The 19,566-nt window shown below is 37.7% G+C and overlaps 1 protein-coding gene across 1 annotated transcript in view; it reads left to right on the top strand.

Annotated features, from left to right (window-relative positions):
• olf413 (DBH like monooxygenase olf413) overlaps positions 1-3,504 on the top strand; it is a 341,496-nt gene extending 337,992 nt beyond the window's left edge. Inside the window, exon 11 of the mRNA XM_075307787.1 lies at positions 2,545-3,504. Coding sequence (XP_075163902.1) covers positions 2,545-2,880 — 336 coding nt within the window. The 3' untranslated portion in view covers positions 2,881-3,504. The remainder of the gene's footprint in view (positions 1-2,544) is intronic.
• Positions 3,505-19,566: the final 16,062 nt, after the last annotated feature.

Here is a 19,566-nt window from a genome sequence, read left to right as displayed (position 1 = left end):
GATCTGGTTGAAATTTGGTACGTGGTGGTAGCATATGATATTTAACAACCATGTGAGTTGAAATTTGTGGATGACAGTCTTTCGTAGAAATTTCTACGCAATCCATGGTGGAGGGTACATAAGATTCGGCCTGGCCGAACTTACGGCCGTATATACTTGTTTTATTTGAAAAGTAAATATGTACAGACTTACTTTCATTTAAGTGCATTCTCCATTTATTGACCCAGTTAGAAATGCTTGAAAGAACTATTTGCAGTTTATTCGTAGCTTCTGTTTCAGAACTAGCAGTAGTAATTATGGCAGTATCATCGGCGAAGGTAGCAATAGTCGCATCGGGTGTGTTAGGTATATCTCTAGTATACAGTAAATACAGTATTGGTCCAAGTACGCTACCTTGAGGTACTCCAGCCCTAATTGGTTTCAGTTCCGAGTACTTATTCTCTATTCGTACCCTGAAATGTCTATTGTCTAAGTACGATACCAGGATTTCGTAAAATTGCTTTGGCAGATCATTGTAGATTTTAGTTAAAAGGCCTTCATGCCATACTTTGTCAAATGCTTGTCCTACGTCTAGGAATACAGCAGAGCAAACTTGTTTGTTTTCAAATGCTCTTTCTGCACAGTCGACAATTCGATGAACTTGTTGTACTGTGGAGTGCTTGTTACGGAAACCGAATTGGGGATCCGGAATCAGTAACCTTCGATTCAACAATGGTTGCGGTCTTTTTAAAAAAAGTTTCTCAAATATCTTTGACATAGTAGGTAGCAGTGATATCGGTCTGTATGATGTTACTTCATGATCGGGCTTACCAGGCTTCTGTATTACTATAATTTCCGCAACCTTCCATTCTAAGGGAACATGCCTTAGACGAAAGCAAGCGTTAATTATATAAAGTAATTTTTTCGTTGCTATAGGGGGAAGCTTTTTAAAAATTTTACCAGTTAACAAGTCATACCCAGGTGCTTTTTTAGCACTAAGATCATTTGAAATAATATATTGCAGTTCTTTCAGCGAAGCAGGTTTGATTGCAAGATAATCTACTTTATCAATTTTACTAATTTGTACATTGACAAATTTACTTTCAAGTGGTTTGAATATTTTACAGAAATGATTCGCAAACAATGCTGCCTTTTCTTCAGATTTTCTTATCCAACAACCTATACCAAACAACAGCTATACCAAATAATTTTTTTGTTCATTTCATAATTTGGCACGTGTTTTATTTAAACTTCACATCAGCAAGTATTACAAATCACATTTTTATCAGTGTAGAAAGCCTTTTGCATATTGGTGATGTCTTGTATATAATTCCATATTGAATTAAACTTAACAACTTTAAACCTTCAGTTATGCTTTTGTTTATTACTTACCGTTACTGCAGAACTATATACTCCCAATGCAGAAATAAATAAAGCTCTATGACCATGTCAATATATTGCGTGGCATCATGTCGTGGTGCTCCCGACTACCAAGGGGAATCTTAATATCATTGAGATGGTACTGCAATACCCGTACATTCTTTGTAAACTTTTTTCTGTTTATGATAGATCTTTTCCGGACTTAAGCGATAAACATGTCCTTCCTTCTATTGCAGACACTGTGACCACTGCACATGCAACTCGTCATAGCCAGGCAACAAGCAATCGTGCAAGTGACTTGGGAATAAACATACACTCGAAAAATTAGTTGACTTGATTGAAATGATTTTGATTTCATCCGATCCAGTATGTTGCGTGTTGCTTTCCAACAACCTTGCAAAATTTGCTATATCAGCCCATAATTATACATAGCCCTCATATAAACCGATCCCCAGATACTACATCCGGAGGCTTTTGGAAGAGCAAATTTCATCCGCTTGGGTTGAAATTTGTTGCCCGATGTTAGTATATACTTTTTAACTACCGTGCATATTAATTAACCATATATTAACCGAACCATATATTTGACTTACGAGGCCTCTTGGAAGAGCAAATTCAACCGCTGCGGTTGAAATTTGCTGTGTAATGTTAATATATGCCCTTTAACAACCTTGCAAAAAATGTTTCGATATCGGTTCTTAATTATATATATAGTCCCCATATAAATCGCCCCCAAGATTTGACTTCTGAAGCTTAATGGAAGCTTAATCCGATCCACTTGAAATTTGGCCTCTAAATACCATGCGAAAATAGATTAATGTCGATTCATAATTACTCATAGACTCCTCTATGGAAACCGATAAAGAATTAATGAGACTTATTTAGGTATACTATAATCTGAATTTCGTTTATCGAACATAGAATGTTAAGAAATAAAACTCTGCCTTGCCAGCTACAACTGTCACCAGAACCCTAGTTTGTTGTAGAGTTTTGTGCGCAAACCATGGTGCAGGGTACATCAGATTCGCCCTGGCCGAACATTCGGCCGTATATACTTTTTTGTCTTAAACATTTTATTCATAAACGTTTTTATTAAGTAACTTATATTTCTTTCTCTTCGTGTAATTCAACATACAATTTATTTATGTTTCTTCTTTCTTCTATTTCTATTTTTCTGCCGAACAGGGTACAGAATACCTGGAGGGATTTAACATAAACATCACAAAAACCTACAGAAAACTGAAGCACTGCAAACACAAGCGTCTGTATGTGACGGAAGAAACGATGGCTGACATCAATTTTCCTGTTCTCCATGAAGTCGATAACAACAACATCATTGAAGGAGCTGCTCAAAGCAGTCGGAGTTCTGCCACAGATGCCCTGTATACGGCGCAGGAATTCACCAGACGTATAATGACTGTTATTTTGTCCTTGACAATACATCTACTAACTATGCAGCAACCTGTCCTACTCAGGTGTCAGCATTCATGGCTGTGGCAATCGTCGTTCCTAAGATCTTAAACACAAAAAAAAACTTTCATCATTATAACATGGCTGCTCAAGCAACCCTCGTAAAAAAACTCCGCAGGTTCCGACTAAAGAAAAATGGAATAACATTTGTAAAGCAAACATAAGCGTTGTTCTCCTTATCTCAATGTTCTTAGTTTTGTGTTTCCATTCGATATGTGTCCTCCTCTTTTGGTTTAACAATAAATTGTAGACATTTATTCTAGATATTTACATATGTTCCCCAAAAAAATACCAAAAGAAGCTGAGGCTAACTTGTCTATGGTTCACATCTCATGCTTGACGCTTTTTGTTTTAAATCCTCCTTCACGCTGTGGGTCGAGGATACCATCGTAGTGGTGATAGAAATAAATATGAAATATAGTTAGTGGGTATGTATGTATGTGTGCGTGTACATACCGGAATCCTGTAACCATGTACATGTCGAACACTTGCCACTTTGGCGTTTATTTAGGATAATATATAGGAAAATATTCCATAATGTAGGAGCTGTGCAGTTCTATTGCACACTAAGAATTAAGTTAACTCGAATCCTAACGAAAAGTGCTAATACTAAGGATATAAATGTACGCGAAGTGTTTGCAGAAAGTGCTCATAGTTATGATAACACTGTGCAACAGAAAGAGCTATAAAAACAGTCAATAGTTGAGTATTGCATACCGCTACTGACACTAAATAAATCTAAGGGTTTTTACATCAGCTGTGATTTTTCGTTTTTTTTTTTTTTTGCATAAAGTAGGTAACCAGATAGTTTTTGATAGAAAATTTAGAATTAAAATCATTGCTACATAGAACAGTAGATTCGCATTATTGTGACCAGAGATCTAGGATTCACTTGAACACTAGAAACAGTAAGAAGGACCGGAAGTTCGTCAGGATCAAATGTAGATGAAACACTAAGATTTCAATTTTTTTATTCTTGTTCGAAGAGAGGGCATTAAGCAACTTAAGTTCTGCGATCGTTTCTACGATCGTTATTCCTTATTCGAACATATCCTCTAATTTGTCCAAATTGATAGAACTGTGTGAAAATGCGAAATAACTGTTTCCTCTACGCATTGGACAGATTTTTTCCTTAGCACACCCATAGAAGGAATATGATCACCTCCTAGAACAAAAAATTATTTTTGAAAGATGAACATATTATTTTCTTGTACATTATGAATTTTATTTCTACAACCCTTTTATGTTTGGCGAGAAAACAACATTTTTCTCCACCCAAAAATAACTTTGTAATTGACGTGGTAAATTAACATGACGGGTTCATTTCAAAGTATACGTTCTGGAATAGTTTAAAGGAACTGCCTCTCTTAAAAGTCTGTTTCCTTTTGAGCTTGCGAACAGAAAGGAAAACGTTTTCCAAAATCTTGAATAATCAATAATTTTAATTGTATTTTAGTAAATGTGTGGTTCCAACAAATTTTTAATATCAAGCGGCTACAGAATTTATTAGTATATATGAACATTTAAAAATTACCATAAACTGGTGCAGTCCTATGATGGGTCATTGCTAATTTACACCAATTTACTGTAGGGAAATCAGCTACACTTAACATGTACGAAATGTGAATTTGTGGTACGCAGTTTGTACAACACTTGATTTTGAGTGCATCATAGAGAAAATATTGCCAAGTTTGCTTGGAAAACGTGGTTTGTTTGACTACTACAGATATTTATTCTACAATTTTGGCAATTATATTGGAGTCAGAGAGGCTATCAAACAATTAGAAATGTAACTAGTGCAGTTAAGTAAAACCAATTTGACAAAATTGGTATTCGACCGCAACTAAGATTTTATCTCGGTATTGTAACGACGAGTTTCCTCCGTCTGCTGGGGTTAGCTCGCGGGGGAAGGGTCCGTCACAGAAATTTATAGGGGAAAGTGACAGCGGAAGAAAACGGCAATGTTTTGTTTTGTTTTATGCTTTATTGGTTTATTCGTGTATGGTGAACTATACTACGAAACTGTGCTGCTTGCTGGTTGACACAGCTGGAGGCTCTAAGGCGTGGAGCTGGAAAGGACAGGCGAGGCCGTGGCCGGATTCGGAACACTTATTCAGCGCGATATCGGTGGTGTTGGTGCCCTATCTGTGACCGGGGTCGGAACACAGTTTTGGTTAACGGTCGGCTAGAAAACAACTTATGGGCGAATGACCTTGATGACGTCCTTGACCTATGACGCTACGAATAGGGTGGAGACAGAGCTGTGACCGAGTTCGGCACACAGAGCACGGCAGTCGTGAGTAGTTGGCAGGCGAGGTGAGTACCGGAGAAGACAAAGATGAAAAACACGTGTTACTTACGGATGACCTTGAAAAATGGAAAACGTTACTATGACCGCGTTCGGAACACAGATGGGGATAACGTAGGTAAAACACGGGAAGTGATGTGACTGTGACCGCGTTCGGAACACAGATGGGGATAACGTGGGCGAAACACGGGCGGGGACGTGACTGTGACCGCGTTCGGAACACAGCGCACGTGAGACGGGAGAAGTTTACGGGTGAAGCAAATGACGATGGAAACGAAGATGAGAGTACGTTTTATGTCCGAATGACCTTGACCGTGACCTTGAACTGTGACGACGTGACTGACGAACGGAATAGGACAGTGACCGTGTTCGGAACACTAGTCCAGGAACGAACGATCTTCGAGAAACCCGAAAGCGTGACTGTGACCGCGTTCGGAACACAAGTCGAGATAACGTGAGTGAAACACGGGCGGGGACGTGACTGTGACCGCGTTCGGAACACAGCGCACGTTAGGCGGGAGAAGTTTACGGGTGAAGCAATTGGCGATGGAAACGACGATGAGAGCACGTTTTATGTCCGAATGACCTTGACCGTGACCTTGGACTGTGACGGCGTGACTGACGAACGGAATAGGACAGTGACCGTGTTCGGAACACTAGTCCAAGCAAGAACGATCTTCAAGAAAACGGAAAGCACGACTGTGACCGCGTTCGGAACACAAGACTAGATAACGTGAGTAAAACACCGGCGGTGACGTGTCTGTGACCACGTTCGGAACACAAGCCGTGATAATTAGAGTGAAGAAAATCAAGGCAGAAACACGCGTTATCCTCGAATGACCTTGACAGTGACCTTGAACTGTGACGACGTGACTGACGAACGGAATAGGACAGTGACCGTGTTCGGAACACTAGTCCAAGCAAGAATGATCTTCAAGAAAACGGAAAGCGTGACTGTGACCGCGTTCGGAACACAAGCCTAGATAACGTGAGTAAAACACCGGCGGTGACGTGTCTGTGACCACGTTCGGAACACAAGACTAGATAACGTGAGTAAAACACCGGCGGTGACGTGTCTGTGACCACGTTCGGAACACAGCCGTGATAATTAGAGTGAAGCAAGAGAAATTACGTGTCTGCGACCGCAGTCGGAACACAGAACGGAAGAAAATCAAGGCAGGAACACGCGTTATTCTCGGATGACCTTGACCGCGACCTTGAACTATGATAACGCGACTCGCAATCAAATTTGACGGTTACCTTGAATAGTGACGACGTAACTGGTGAGGAGATATGACTGTGACCGCGTTCGGAACACAGAACGTGGATATAATGGAGGTTAACGGAAATGTCGACTAAACACGTGTTATTCGCGGTTGCCCTTGGCCGTGACCTTGAACTATGATAACATGCCTGACGAAGGGTTATGACTGTGACCGAGTTCGGAACACAAGTCAGAGTGAAGATCACTTGCACGGAAGGGGTTGTGACCGCGTTCGGAACACAAACCGTGATTCGAGTTCTAAATGACCTTGGACAGTCACGCGTAATTAGTCAATGACAAAGAAATAAGCGGAGTAAAAATAGAGTTGCTGTTCGCTTCGCGGAATAATAATATCAACCCCGGTCACCTTGAAAATTACCAACCGTTTTCACTAGGTTTAGTTCATTTCACTATGTTATTTTATCACTGATTTTTTTCTACTCTACTCACCTGTGTTGCTTCGTCCACGTGTCGTCACAAAAGAGACCGGTTTCAATTGTCTTCTTCCTTTTATAGCTTTGTCTCTTTGTGGTTCATACCTATTTTGCATGAGGGTGTTGTGTTGTTTCTAACCGGTAACGGTACCTTGTTTACCACTCATGTGCCCAGCAACAATTCTTATGCTTACCCAGCCGACATCTTTTATCTCGCATGAGAGAAATTAATGCTTCAAACTTATAGGATAACTCAAAAAATATATTTCAAGGGCAAATAAAATAAAACAATTCATAAAAGCAAACTTAACAAAATGACTTCATGGGTATTGATTAAAACAAAAGAAAATGGTGAGGCGAAAACAAGTGTAACGACTTTCGCCGTTACAGTATGCGACAGTGAAATTGTTCGACTTTCTTAGGTCGGTACACGCAGAGAAGAAACATGATTGTCACAATCATATTCGAAGAGCAAAATAATATGATAAGAGCTATATGCGGCGACCATGTAACATATTCACCTGCAACCATGTTTGCTCAGTGAACATGGTTCTAAGAAAAATAAAATTGTCCTCATCTAAAATGTTATTATATGATAAAAATATGATGCACAGTGCGGGTGGAAAAATGGTTAAATTTGGGAAGAATAATTTTCGTATGTAAATTTCATAAGAAATTAACATAAAAGAACCAAATTGAATCATCTCACCCGGCCAGGTATCGCTAAAGACTATGGAAATGTGTAGTGGCCAACACTGAAACATATATGTATAGTCAGGCTTGCTAGATGGGTATCTGGCATTTTCTTTTCAGTAACTTAATAATGTCAATACCCTTAATCTTCCTGTCCAATAAGCTCGAATAAATATTGTAATAATTTCTAGTTTAAATGATTTGGACGTTGAACCAGCCTGCATTGATATCAGACTAACATGGAAAAAAAATTAGTTTGAATCAAAAGACAATGGTCACGATCTAAAATGTTATGGTATTCGTCAAAAATGTTTTTCCTCCAGTTAAAAGAACATGGTCACAACCTAAAATGTTTTGATCTTTATGAAAAAACTTTTTCGTCGTCGAGAAAACGACGCCACTTGAGAAAAGAAAACACAAAATTAACTTTATTTATTTGTTTTTATTTATTTATACACTAATTCGTTGTTTATTTGTATTTATAATGCAAACATCACATATTTTTACACACTCTATTTTGGTTCAATTTCAACAATAAGTAATCATTACATATTTACTTCGTGTCCATCAAATGTACCAACGCAGACATCATGTAACTTCAAATAAAAATAAATTATACCATATATCAAATGCAGAACAGGTATTTTTTTCAATTACACTTTCCTTTTTTGTGTTTACATAAAACCACGTGCCACTTCTGAATAAATAAATTAACACAAAACACAGTTATTCCATATTCTTCGTCCATTCCAAGAAACAATCAACACACGACTGACGCGCAAATTGAAAATCGTGTGTACCTGCGCAATGTTTTTATAAAATTCTTTTCGCTGCAAAAAAATACAAAATTAAATGGTCACGAAAACAATACATAGTCTTTATGGCCATGTAATGGTTCTAGACATGTCTATACGTAACCTATAAAAATACTTTTTTCTCTGCAAAAAAAGTAAAAATATTGAATGGTCAGGTACATGATTTTCCCGAACATGTAATGGTCTCAAATACTTTCATTTAAATAATAGAACATGTTTGCGGCATTTGAGAACCATTTAAATGCTTATTGCCAGCATATATTTTTCTCCGCTCGAAAATTATTTTTACATGGTTTTCGCGACGATTGACTACTCTAGATAAGCATTAAATGGATGCGGCAGCCATGTCCGTAATGGATGCGGCAGCCATGTCTGTGCGTGTAGAACTGTTAAAATTTCGTGTTTAGTAAAATTGTGTACTTCATTTGCATAAAGCTTTCTATCTCATTTTCAGTTCTTGTCATTAAAGTAAATAAAAAATAACTAACACACAAATTGGGCAAAATTCAACAAATATTCATGCTTGGTCCTGAGTTTCACTGCACTGTACACCACACATCACACATTCTTCACACCTCTCAAAAAGTGAGTTGTTCTGACTCTCACATGAAAAAACTTTTTGGAGTTTCTGTAAACAGCTGATATTTTTCTGCAATACACTTTATTGGCAGACAGGAACAATAGAATACTAAGTATACCGATATGAAGTGAGCGTCAAGATACAAATGTCTCAATAGGGGACATTTGCGGTGAACGAGCCCTTATTTTTTGTTTGTTTGTGACATCTGCGAAAAATATTTTGTAAACATCAAGTCATTGAACAGACAACATCATCGTGTTAAAAATGTCGAATTTTGTACCAGAGAGTGATGATTTACGGAAATCGTTATGGCAAATGGCAGCAATATTAAATGTTGCACAACAAACAATTTCCGATCGTATAAAAGCAATGGGAAAGATCCAAAAGTGTGGAAAATGGGTTCCACATGAAAAAACTCATTTCATACCGGTATACCTGCTAAACATATTTTGCTGGTGAAATTACATTAGAATGTGGCAGAAATTAAAAACAACCCCGAAAAATATACAAGTCAGAAAATTTTTTTAGAAATTTTAGAATTTTATAAAATTCTATTTCAGCACTGAAAAAACTATTGACCTAATAAAGATTATGCAACTTAAATTTTAGGACTCGAAATTTACGCAATGCTATGGACAAAATTCTTTAAAATAATGACATTTTAATTAAAAGAATGTTTATAATCCTTGCTTCTAACATTTTTTTCATTAAATTCAGGACACAAATCTTGAAATTTTGCGTCCCTCTGTTGAAGTTGTAGATCTATGAAGCAAGGCAAATATTCCTTAAAATAAAGAAAAACATTTTTAATTTAAAGAAATCGTCTTTTACTCAACTGACTTATTGAATTTTTAAATTTAAGATAAAAACGCTTCAAATATAGGCTAAGACTTATTTTAAGGATTTGCATCTTTGATTTAAAGTTCGTTTTAGCATTAAGAAAACAGTTTTTACTTTGAAGTACTTGTCATAATTTGGATTTTGAAACTGGAATTTGTTTGTACATAAATACCTTTATTAATATATCGAAAACAGAGAATAAAAATTCAATGAATGAGATCCGTAGCTAATTTTAATTGTATCGATCTTAGATTTAAAGCCAGGGAGGTCCGTAAAAAATGTCCTTATTTTAAAGAAGCCGCATCTTTGGCTCGGAATCAATACCAATATCCTTAAAGAAAGGTCAAAATCTTTGGATCCAAATAAACTTTTTTCAGTGAGGGCATATTCAACTGATTTTGCTCAATAAAATGTGCAAAGTATATAAAAAGCACATCTAAGTTTCAGAATCTTTTGTATATTTGTGTTTTAACACACTTGGTCCACACAGAAAATTTGTTCGTGTAAATTTTTCAGGTCTCTGCGCAGTAGGGAGTAGCCCAAAACACCTCTTAAGTGTGACACATCACGAAATCGATACATGTATGTACCAGAACAGTCACGTTCAACTAATTTCCATGAAGCAAAATAAAGTTAGATCGCTATCGAAACGATCGTTGACTTTTTTCTAAAAGTACTATAGTTTAGTCCTTAATGTACTTTCGTCAGCTCATCTATATCGATTTTTGGTCACATTACCCTCAGCTTTTAATAAATATTTTGTCCAAATTTAATATATATCGCATCAGGCCGTACCATAAGATTTTCCAAATCATTGTAATCTTGCTCTAATTAATTAACTAATTTCACTGAAGTTTGGTCTAAGATAATCATTTATGATATCTGTTCCAGTTGTTTTTTTTTTTTTTTTTGTTTTTTGTTTGCAAAATATGTACATTTCCGGAAAGACTTAAAAATGTTAAACACACAGACACCCATACAGTCACACATCTTTAAAATTGAAACGAATACAATATTCTCTTTTGCTTCTAAGTACGACTAGAGCAATTAAATGAAAAACATTGAAAACTATTAGGAAATTTTCTTCATGGACTGAGCATTAGAGCACAACTACCATATAAACGCACCGAGTGAGAGAAAAATTAATTAAGTTAAAGTTAGTTGGCGATCTAAAACAAACACATACTCCTATATGAGATTCTTAACAAAACTCTGAGTTATTTATGTCTCTCCTCTATGGATGATACATAAGCAAAAATGGATAAAATGGCAGTCGAGACGGCTTCTATAACTGCAAAAAGTATATAGCATAAAAATCCTTGAACAATGGAAATAATTTATCATTTTCATAATTGTCATTCTACCATTTAAATTTAATTGTATTTAGCTTGTTGTAGCTTTAATTTTTATACCCATTTTAAATTAAAAGACATCTATATCACTAGCAAATACCAAATCATTGCATATTTAAAGCTGTAATTATAATCCAACTAAAATGGAACATCAGTGTAAAAATGAACAACAAAATATTTACTGAAATACCAAATCTATATTTATTGACATCAAATGCAATTGACTAAAAAAAGCAAGAACAAGAACAAAGACTCAATATTGAATTAAAGTCCATACTCTAGCTGCTATTGAAAACCTATGGTTACGATTGAATTTCAGCTGTATATATGAAGTAACCAATACAAAAAGTGGATAAATGAGCATATTTTTATAAAACTATTGATAATGTAGAAAACAACAAAAAAAGGAAACGCAACTCCAAAACTAAGAACATAAACAATTGCACAAAAATAAAAAATAAAAAAATAGAAAAAAAACTTTGAAAAGCATATACTCATTGTAAATTTTGTTATCACAGGAAAATTGTTGATGGTGATTTTCCAAAAAGAAAAAAATCAACAAAAAGAGGACAAAACATCAAATCGAAAAAATGAGACATTGTATCTAAGCGCCACCATCTGAAACTATAGCAATTGTTAACATCTGTAAAATTTACCAGCACAAAAACTAAAACACAACAGCCAAAAAAACTTTGATACATTTTCCGTCTTTTTTTTGTTTGGTTAAATGTTGGCAAACTCAATTACAAAAGAGTAAAAATCCAAACTATCTGTCAAAGAAAAAAAATCAATGTACTTGCATGAAGTTTTATAACAGAAAATCAATTAAATTACTGTTGTTTTTTTAATTTAATTTACAAGAAACAAGAATTAAAAGCTTATGTTTCATATGAAATTGTAAAAGTTTGTTACAAAAACCTTAATCTCCCCAAATGTGTTGTAAAGTAGAGACATTTTTTCACATAAAAGCCATATTCATATTTGATAATTACATTTCACCAGTGTTGTCATATACATTTAATTAAGTTCGTTAAAAGCGGAATTCTTTAATATAACTTGCGATAAACAAATAAATGAAAATATTTGCACAATAGGTTGACATTTAGGGCAAGAATTTTTATTTGCTTTCCGGTCATTCTCCTCGCTAGTGACTCAGTAATCTAAGAATATGCACCTGTTCATAGGAATATTCCAAAGTAAGGGTAATTCCTCTTTGGGAGAGTTTACATATCATTGACTGGTACACGCAAAAAAATATAGTTTTTGTGATAAACGTTTATTCTTTTCCAGGATATAAAAACAATTTCATAAAGACTATCTCAAAAAAAAAACAATATTTTTGCCTAATTGAATTTTCCTTCACATCTTTATAGTTCTTAGCACCTTTTTATACCCTTCACCACTACTGTGGTACAGGGTATAATAAGTTTGTGCATTTGTATGTAACACCAAGAAATAATTGTCAAAAACCCATCTTTTAGTATACCGATCGGCTTAGAATTAAATTCTGAGTCGATTTAGCGATGTCCGTCTGTCTGTCTGTCTGTCCGTCCGTCTGTATATGTAATTTTGTGCACAAAGTACAGGTCGCAGTTTAAGTCCGATCGTCCTAAAATTTGACATAACGTCTTTCTTCGGGTAGAAGACAATCGCTATTGATTTTGGGTTACGTTTAATAGTATCGTTAATTGTACCAAATTTAGTTGAAATCGGTTCAGATTTAGATATAGCTCCCATATATATCTTTCGACCGATTTGGACTTATATGGCCCCAAAAGCCAGAGTTTTGCCCTGATTTGCTTAAAATTTTGCACAACAAGTACGTTTAATAGTATCGTTAAGTGTCTATTTCAACCGTCGAACGGAACGGACGTGTTTTTTAATAGCGGATAAAATCATCGTAATAAGTACCTACTACGAATTTCAAGTGTGGTGGGATATTAGGCCACCATGCAGAGAAATTCAAAGACATCCACTGGGTTGCTAACTTCAGGGCCCAGTGGACGGGTATCGACTGGAGTTATAAATTTGGGCAATGACCAAGAGTTAGGCCCAATTAGTCGACCTGTAGACGGGTCGACAGGTGGCGACAATTTGACAAGTCGGACCTTTTCCAAGGTAACGGCATCAAAAGGAGGTAATCCCTCACGAAAGAGATTCAAAGAACGCAGAAATGCTTTGTTTATCCTAAAGAAATTAGGATCAGTCGACCCAAGCACGTTGTCGGCTAAACAAAGCGATTCATTAAAATGGGCTCAAGGAATTCTTGAGGCTGGAAAAAGGGAACGATCACCGGATGAGCTGCCATCCTCCAAAAGGGATCAACGATCGTTTGCCTCAGTTGCTAAAGACAGCCTTGTGATGGCTATCATAAATAAAGGAGCATTGGACGGTATGGTTCCAAAGCAAAAATGGGGGGAAATTGAGAATGCTTTGTCTGGCGTCTACTCACAGGTGCTGGAAAAGTTTCCCGGCCCAGATCCTCGACACCAAGAGGCTGGTTGGTATCAAGGACGATTTAAGCTAGTCGCATTTGAGGACCAGAGGTCTATAGAATGTTTTAAAGCTGCTCTGATACTAATTGGTGAAGTTTGGGAAGGAGCTGCTCTAGAGTTAGTCGAGAAGAAAGACATACCGGCTAGACCAAGAGCACATGCGTAGATACCTGCAAACCCTCCTGACCCTGAATCTATTTTAAATAGACTGAAACAATGCAATCCAGATCTTCCAACAGCTGATTGGAAGGTTGGCCGTTTGGATGAAGTGGATGGGCCAAGACGGCATGCAGTGTTTATATTGAACACTCAGTCTTTGCCACATCTAGCAAAGTCCCAGGGCCGTGTATGTTATGGCTTTCATTATATCCAAATGAAGGTGTATAAAAACGATCAGCTAAAGGATTCAGAAATGGACAAGCCTCTGTCTGAATCAGAAGTAAGCGGATCCTCTTGCGAAGTCGAGGGGGATACCAAGACATTTGAAGACATGGATAGATACCGTATGCGTGAGGAGGCTTCTACTGCCTCAGAACTCACCAAAGTTGAACCGATGGTTATTGCGAGAGTCACCGATATCTCTGAAGAGGACATTCTTGATGACTCGATTGAAGCGGCTGATGTGACGGTTGTTGAAAATCTCGATGGTCCTACGGATCCTCCAGATAAATCTTCATCATTGTAAGGCTGCATGTGCTGCCTTAAAAGTTCTCCTGATGAAAGGGGTTCTTATTCAAGAACCATATGTTTATAGAAACAAAATATGTGAATTAAGTACTCCGGGGTTCAAACTATTGCAGTTTACTGGTAATGATGTAAATCGAGCCTGTATAATTGCTAAAAACGAGCTCAACTTGTTTCTGCTTCCTTCAATGTGCAATACAGAAACTGTCGTTGCCAGTTTAGAAATAGCCAAATGCAAATATTGGGTATCTTCGGTCTACATGGGACATGACAGGGAGATGCCTCCATATGTCGTTAAGACCTTAGTGGAGGAGTCACTGAAAACAAAGACGAAACTCATTATGGGATGCGATGCGAATGCACATCATAGTATATGGGGAAGTTGTGATACTAATGCAAGGGGAGAGTCGCTAATAGAGTTTATTTTGCGTACTAATCTGGTAGTTTGCAACAAGGGAGATGTCCCAACCTTTGTCACTAAAAACAGGCAAGAGGTTTTGGACATCACCTTGGCCTCGCAAGAACTGAATGAAATGATATCTGAGTGGCAGGTTTTAAGTGAACACAGCTTCTCAGATCATCGCTACATCAGTTTCAAATTTGATGTTCATATCACCAAGATCATATTTCCGCCAAATGTTAGGAAAGCTGACTGGAATAGGTATAGGGAATCGTTCAATATGATGATACCGGAAATAACAGAGACAAATATGAGAAATGTGCAAGATATCGAACACGCAGTGGAGCGGATTACTAAGGCCTTCAACATCTTACTGAAAGCTGCATGCCCTAGAGGAAAGCCAAGGGGGAAACATCGACCACCATGGTGGTCTACGGAATTAAGTAATATGAGGAAATCCTGCAGGAAGCTCTTTAACAAGGCAAAGTCCACCAGAGCCCCTGAGGACTGGGACGCTTACAAGAAGAATCTGAGAGGATACAAGCGAGAACTGAGAAAGGCTCAGCATAACTCTTGGAATGCTTACTGCAGCAGTATTGAGAATACGTCCGAGGCTTCCAGACTACGGAAGGTTCTAGCATCCACCAACTCCGCTCCAGGTTTCATTAAAACATCGGAGGGCAATTGGACAACGTCCAGTGAGGAGACGCTGGAGGTACTATTGGACACACATTTTCCTGGAAATCAGACGGTTGAACCATGTACTGGCGGTGCCACAGTTGCTCAGCGATCGTTTCCTGTCGAGGAAATTGTATCGGAAACTAGAATAAGATGGGCGCTAAATAGCTTTGGACCATTCAAATCCCCTGGACCTGATGGAATTACTCCGGCGGAGTTACAAGCTGTAACTGACAAAATTATCCCCTGGTTGTCGGTGATATATAAAGGATGTATCAACTTATCATATATCCCAGGAAAGTGGAGGGAAACAAAAGTCGTTTTCATACCTAAAGCGGGAAAAGCCTCTCACTCGAGGGCGAAGGATTTCCGACCAATCAGCTTATCCTCATTCCTACTTAAGGCTCTGGAGAGGATGATAGATATTTATCTTAGAACTAGCATCGATTCAAGTTTGTTCTCGAAACGACAGCATACATACTCGAAGGGCAGGTCTACTGAGACCGCACTACATGAACTAGTCAGCTTTATTGAAAGCTCACTATCTGTCAAAGAATACACAATCGTGGCGTTTCTAGACATCGAAGGGGCATTCAATAATGTCCATCCGAGCTCGATATTAAATGGACTGACAACTCTGAATGTTGATCCATGTATACTCAGGCTGTTAGACGAACTGCTAATGAAGAGACGTATTTCAGCCACACTAGGACAAGCAAACATACAAAAGTATGTGAACAGAGGCACTCCCCAAGGAGGAGTTCTATCACCTCTTCTTTGGAATGTTGCTATAAATAGCCTTCTGGTTACTCTAGAAAAAGAAAGAATAAAAGTGGTGGCATACGCAGATGATGTAGCTCTGGCAGTCAGGGGAAAATTCCCATCCACAATCAGAGATATTATTCAGAGGGCCCTCCGGATGACTGAACAATGGGCGAAAGACAATGGTCTTGGGGTAAATCCTGCAAAGACAGAATTAGTCATGTACTGCAAAGATCGCAAGGCTCCCACGGTTAGGCCTATTTCCTTAGGGGGTATTGAAATTCCCTTTGGTGATTGTGCAAAATACCTTGGCGTTATTTTGGACAGGAAGCTGAACTTTAAGCTTAATATTGAAGAAAGGGCGAGGAAGGCAACTGTAGCTTTGTACTCGTGCAAAAAGGCAATAGGAAAAAAGTGGGGACTAAAACCAAAAATTGTGCATTGGCTATACACGGCAGTGGTTAGACCTATAATGCTATATGGTGTTGTAGTCTGGTGGCCGGCACTTCAGAAACCGACTGGTTTAGATAAAGTTCAGCGTATGGCGTGTTTGTGTATTTCAGGCGCATTCAGCAAGACAGGAACAAATTCCCTTAATGTCATGATGCATCTATTGCCTTTAGACATTTTGGCCAAACAGTCAGCTGCAACAACGGCTGTGCGGTTGCGCGAACTATCGCTGTGGTCGGAAAATGGTTACGGTCACAGTTCTGTCCTCAAAATAATGTCAGATGTGCCTAACGTAGTGGATTACACTTTGGCGAGTCCACTTTTCGACAAAAAGTTTGAGACTCTAATCCCCAACAGTGAGGCGTGGTGCACACAGACCTCGGGGAATAAAGAATATATAGATTTCTACACTGATGGCTCCAAATTGGATGGACAAGTGGGTTTCGGAGTATATTCTAATGATCTGGAACTTCAAATAGCGAAAAGATTACCTAATCACTGTAGTGTTTTTCAGGCTGAAATATTAGCAATAAGAGAGGTGGCGAATTGGCTGAGAAGTAATGTTCCAAAAAATGTGGGCATTAATATATACTCAGACAGTCAACCTGCAATAAAATCCTTGGACTCTGTGTTCCTCAACTCGAAAACGGCCATCGATTGCCGCAAATCTCTCAATGAGATGGCTGAGCAGTACAATATTCACCTAATATGGGTGCCTGGCCATAGGAACATACCGGGGAACTGCGAAGCCGATGAGTTGGCAAGGCTAGGGACTACCTTACATATTCCAGGGGAACTAGAATTTGTTGGTATGCCCCTAGCTACCTGCAAGCTCATGCTGCGTGAGAAGGCTGTTATGATGGCAAATGTTCGATGGGAGAATTGCAAGGGTTGTAACGACACCAAGCAAATATGGCCCCATTTCAACTTAAACCGCACACTAGATATGCTAATGTTCTCGAGACGTCAGATATCACTCCTGATATCTGCTATAACGGGTCGCTGCCTGATAGGAGATTTTGCAAAAACTATTGGCGCGAAGTATAATGACTATTGTATGAGCTGTCATGATGCGGAGGAAAAAGAATCAATTAAACACCTCTTGTGTGAGTGTCCTGCATTTTGTGTAAAGCGCAAGCAACTTTTAGGAGCATATAGCTTCAGATTACTGGCGGATCTGGAAAACGTTAACTTAAGCAGTCTGCTAATATTTTTGGAACAATCTGGTTGGTTCAACAAAGAAAAATAATCAAGAAGGTTCAGCGGTTAAAACTAGAAGTGCTCATATGTAATAGGTACTTTTAGTTAATGTGGTATCACAATGGACTGAATAGTCTAAGTGAGCCTGAATCTTAATCGGGCTGCCACTTTAACCTAACCTAACCTATCGTTAAGTGTGCTTAATTTGGTTAAAATCGGTTCCGATTTAGATATAGCTCCCATATATATCTTTCGTCCGATTTGGATTTATATGGCCTCAAAAGCCAGAGTTTTGCCCTGAGTTGCTTGAAATTTTGCACAAGGAGTACGTTTTATAGTATCGTTAATTGTGCAAAATTTAGTTGAAGTCGGTTCAGATTTAGATATATCTCCCGTATATATCATTCGCCTGATTTGGACTAATATGCCCACAGAGGCAAAAGTGATACTCTGATTTACGTGAAATTTTGCAGAGGGAGTAGAATTGAACTTAAAACTTTGCAAGGCAGTAGAATTAAGGTTCTGCATATGCGTGCTTATTTTGGTTGAAATCGGTTCAGATTTTGATATATATCTTTCGCCCGATTTTCGGTCATATGACCACAGAGGTCAAAGTTGTTATACGATTTACGTGACTTTTTCCACAGGGAGTAGACTCAACATAGTAACTATGCTTGTGAAATTTGATTGCAATCAAACGCCACTGCTAAGTCGAAAACTTATTAAAATTACTCAAATTTTCCTATCACTCTATTACACATCTATAGACAAAACCAGTAAGGAAAGTCTAAAGTCGGGCGGGACCGACTATATTATACCCTGCACCACTTTGTAGATCTAAATTTTCGATACCATATCACATCCGTCAAATGTGTTGGGGCTATATATAAAGATTTGTCCCAAATACATACATTTAAATATCACTCGATCTGGACAGAATTTGATAGACTTCTACAAAATCTATAGACTCAAAATTTAAGTCGGATAATGCACTAGGGTCGAACACAATGTTAGTAAAAAACAAGTAAGGAAAGTCTAAAGTCGGGCGGGGCCGACTATATTATACCCTGCACCACTTTGTAGATCTAAATTTTCGATACCATATCACATCCGTCAAATGTGTTGGGGCTATATATAAAGATTTGTCCCAAATACATACATTTAAATATCACTCGATCTGGACAGAATTTGATAGACTTCTACAAAATCTATAGACTCAAAATTTAAGTCGGCGAATGCACTAGGGTGGAACACAATGTTAGTAAAAAAATATGGGAAACATTTAAATCTGGAGCAATTTTAAGAAAACTTCGCAAAAGTTTATTTATGATTTATCGCTCGATATATATGTATTAGAAGTTTAGGAAAATTAGAGTCATTTTTACAACTTTTAGACTAAGCAGTGGCGATTTTACAAGGAAAATGTTGGTCGGAATCAGAAAAACATATATATGGAAGCTAAATCTAAATCTGAACCGATATCAACCAAATTTGGCACGCATAGCTACAATGCTAATTATACTCCCTGTGCAAAATTTCAACTAAATCTGAGCAAAAAATTGGCCTCTGTGGTCATATGAGTGTAAATTTGGTATAGGGTCCTGTTTCGGCTCAAAGACGATCATTATTGATTTTGGAAAAAATCGGTTCAGATTTAGATATAGCTGCCATATATACTTTTCACGGATCTGGTCATAATTGGCGTGTATATCAACCGATCTTCCTCAAATTCCGTAAATCCGAATATTTTATGGGTCTCGAAAAACTTGCAAAATATCAGCC

Source organism: Haematobia irritans, chromosome 4 (genome assembly GCF_050003625.1).
Source record: "Haematobia irritans isolate KBUSLIRL chromosome 4, ASM5000362v1, whole genome shotgun sequence".
Classification (NCBI taxonomy): domain Eukaryota; kingdom Metazoa; phylum Arthropoda; class Insecta; order Diptera; family Muscidae; genus Haematobia; species Haematobia irritans.
The sequence above is the reverse complement of the archived record's forward strand: the minus strand, read 5'-3'. Positions and strand labels throughout refer to the sequence as shown.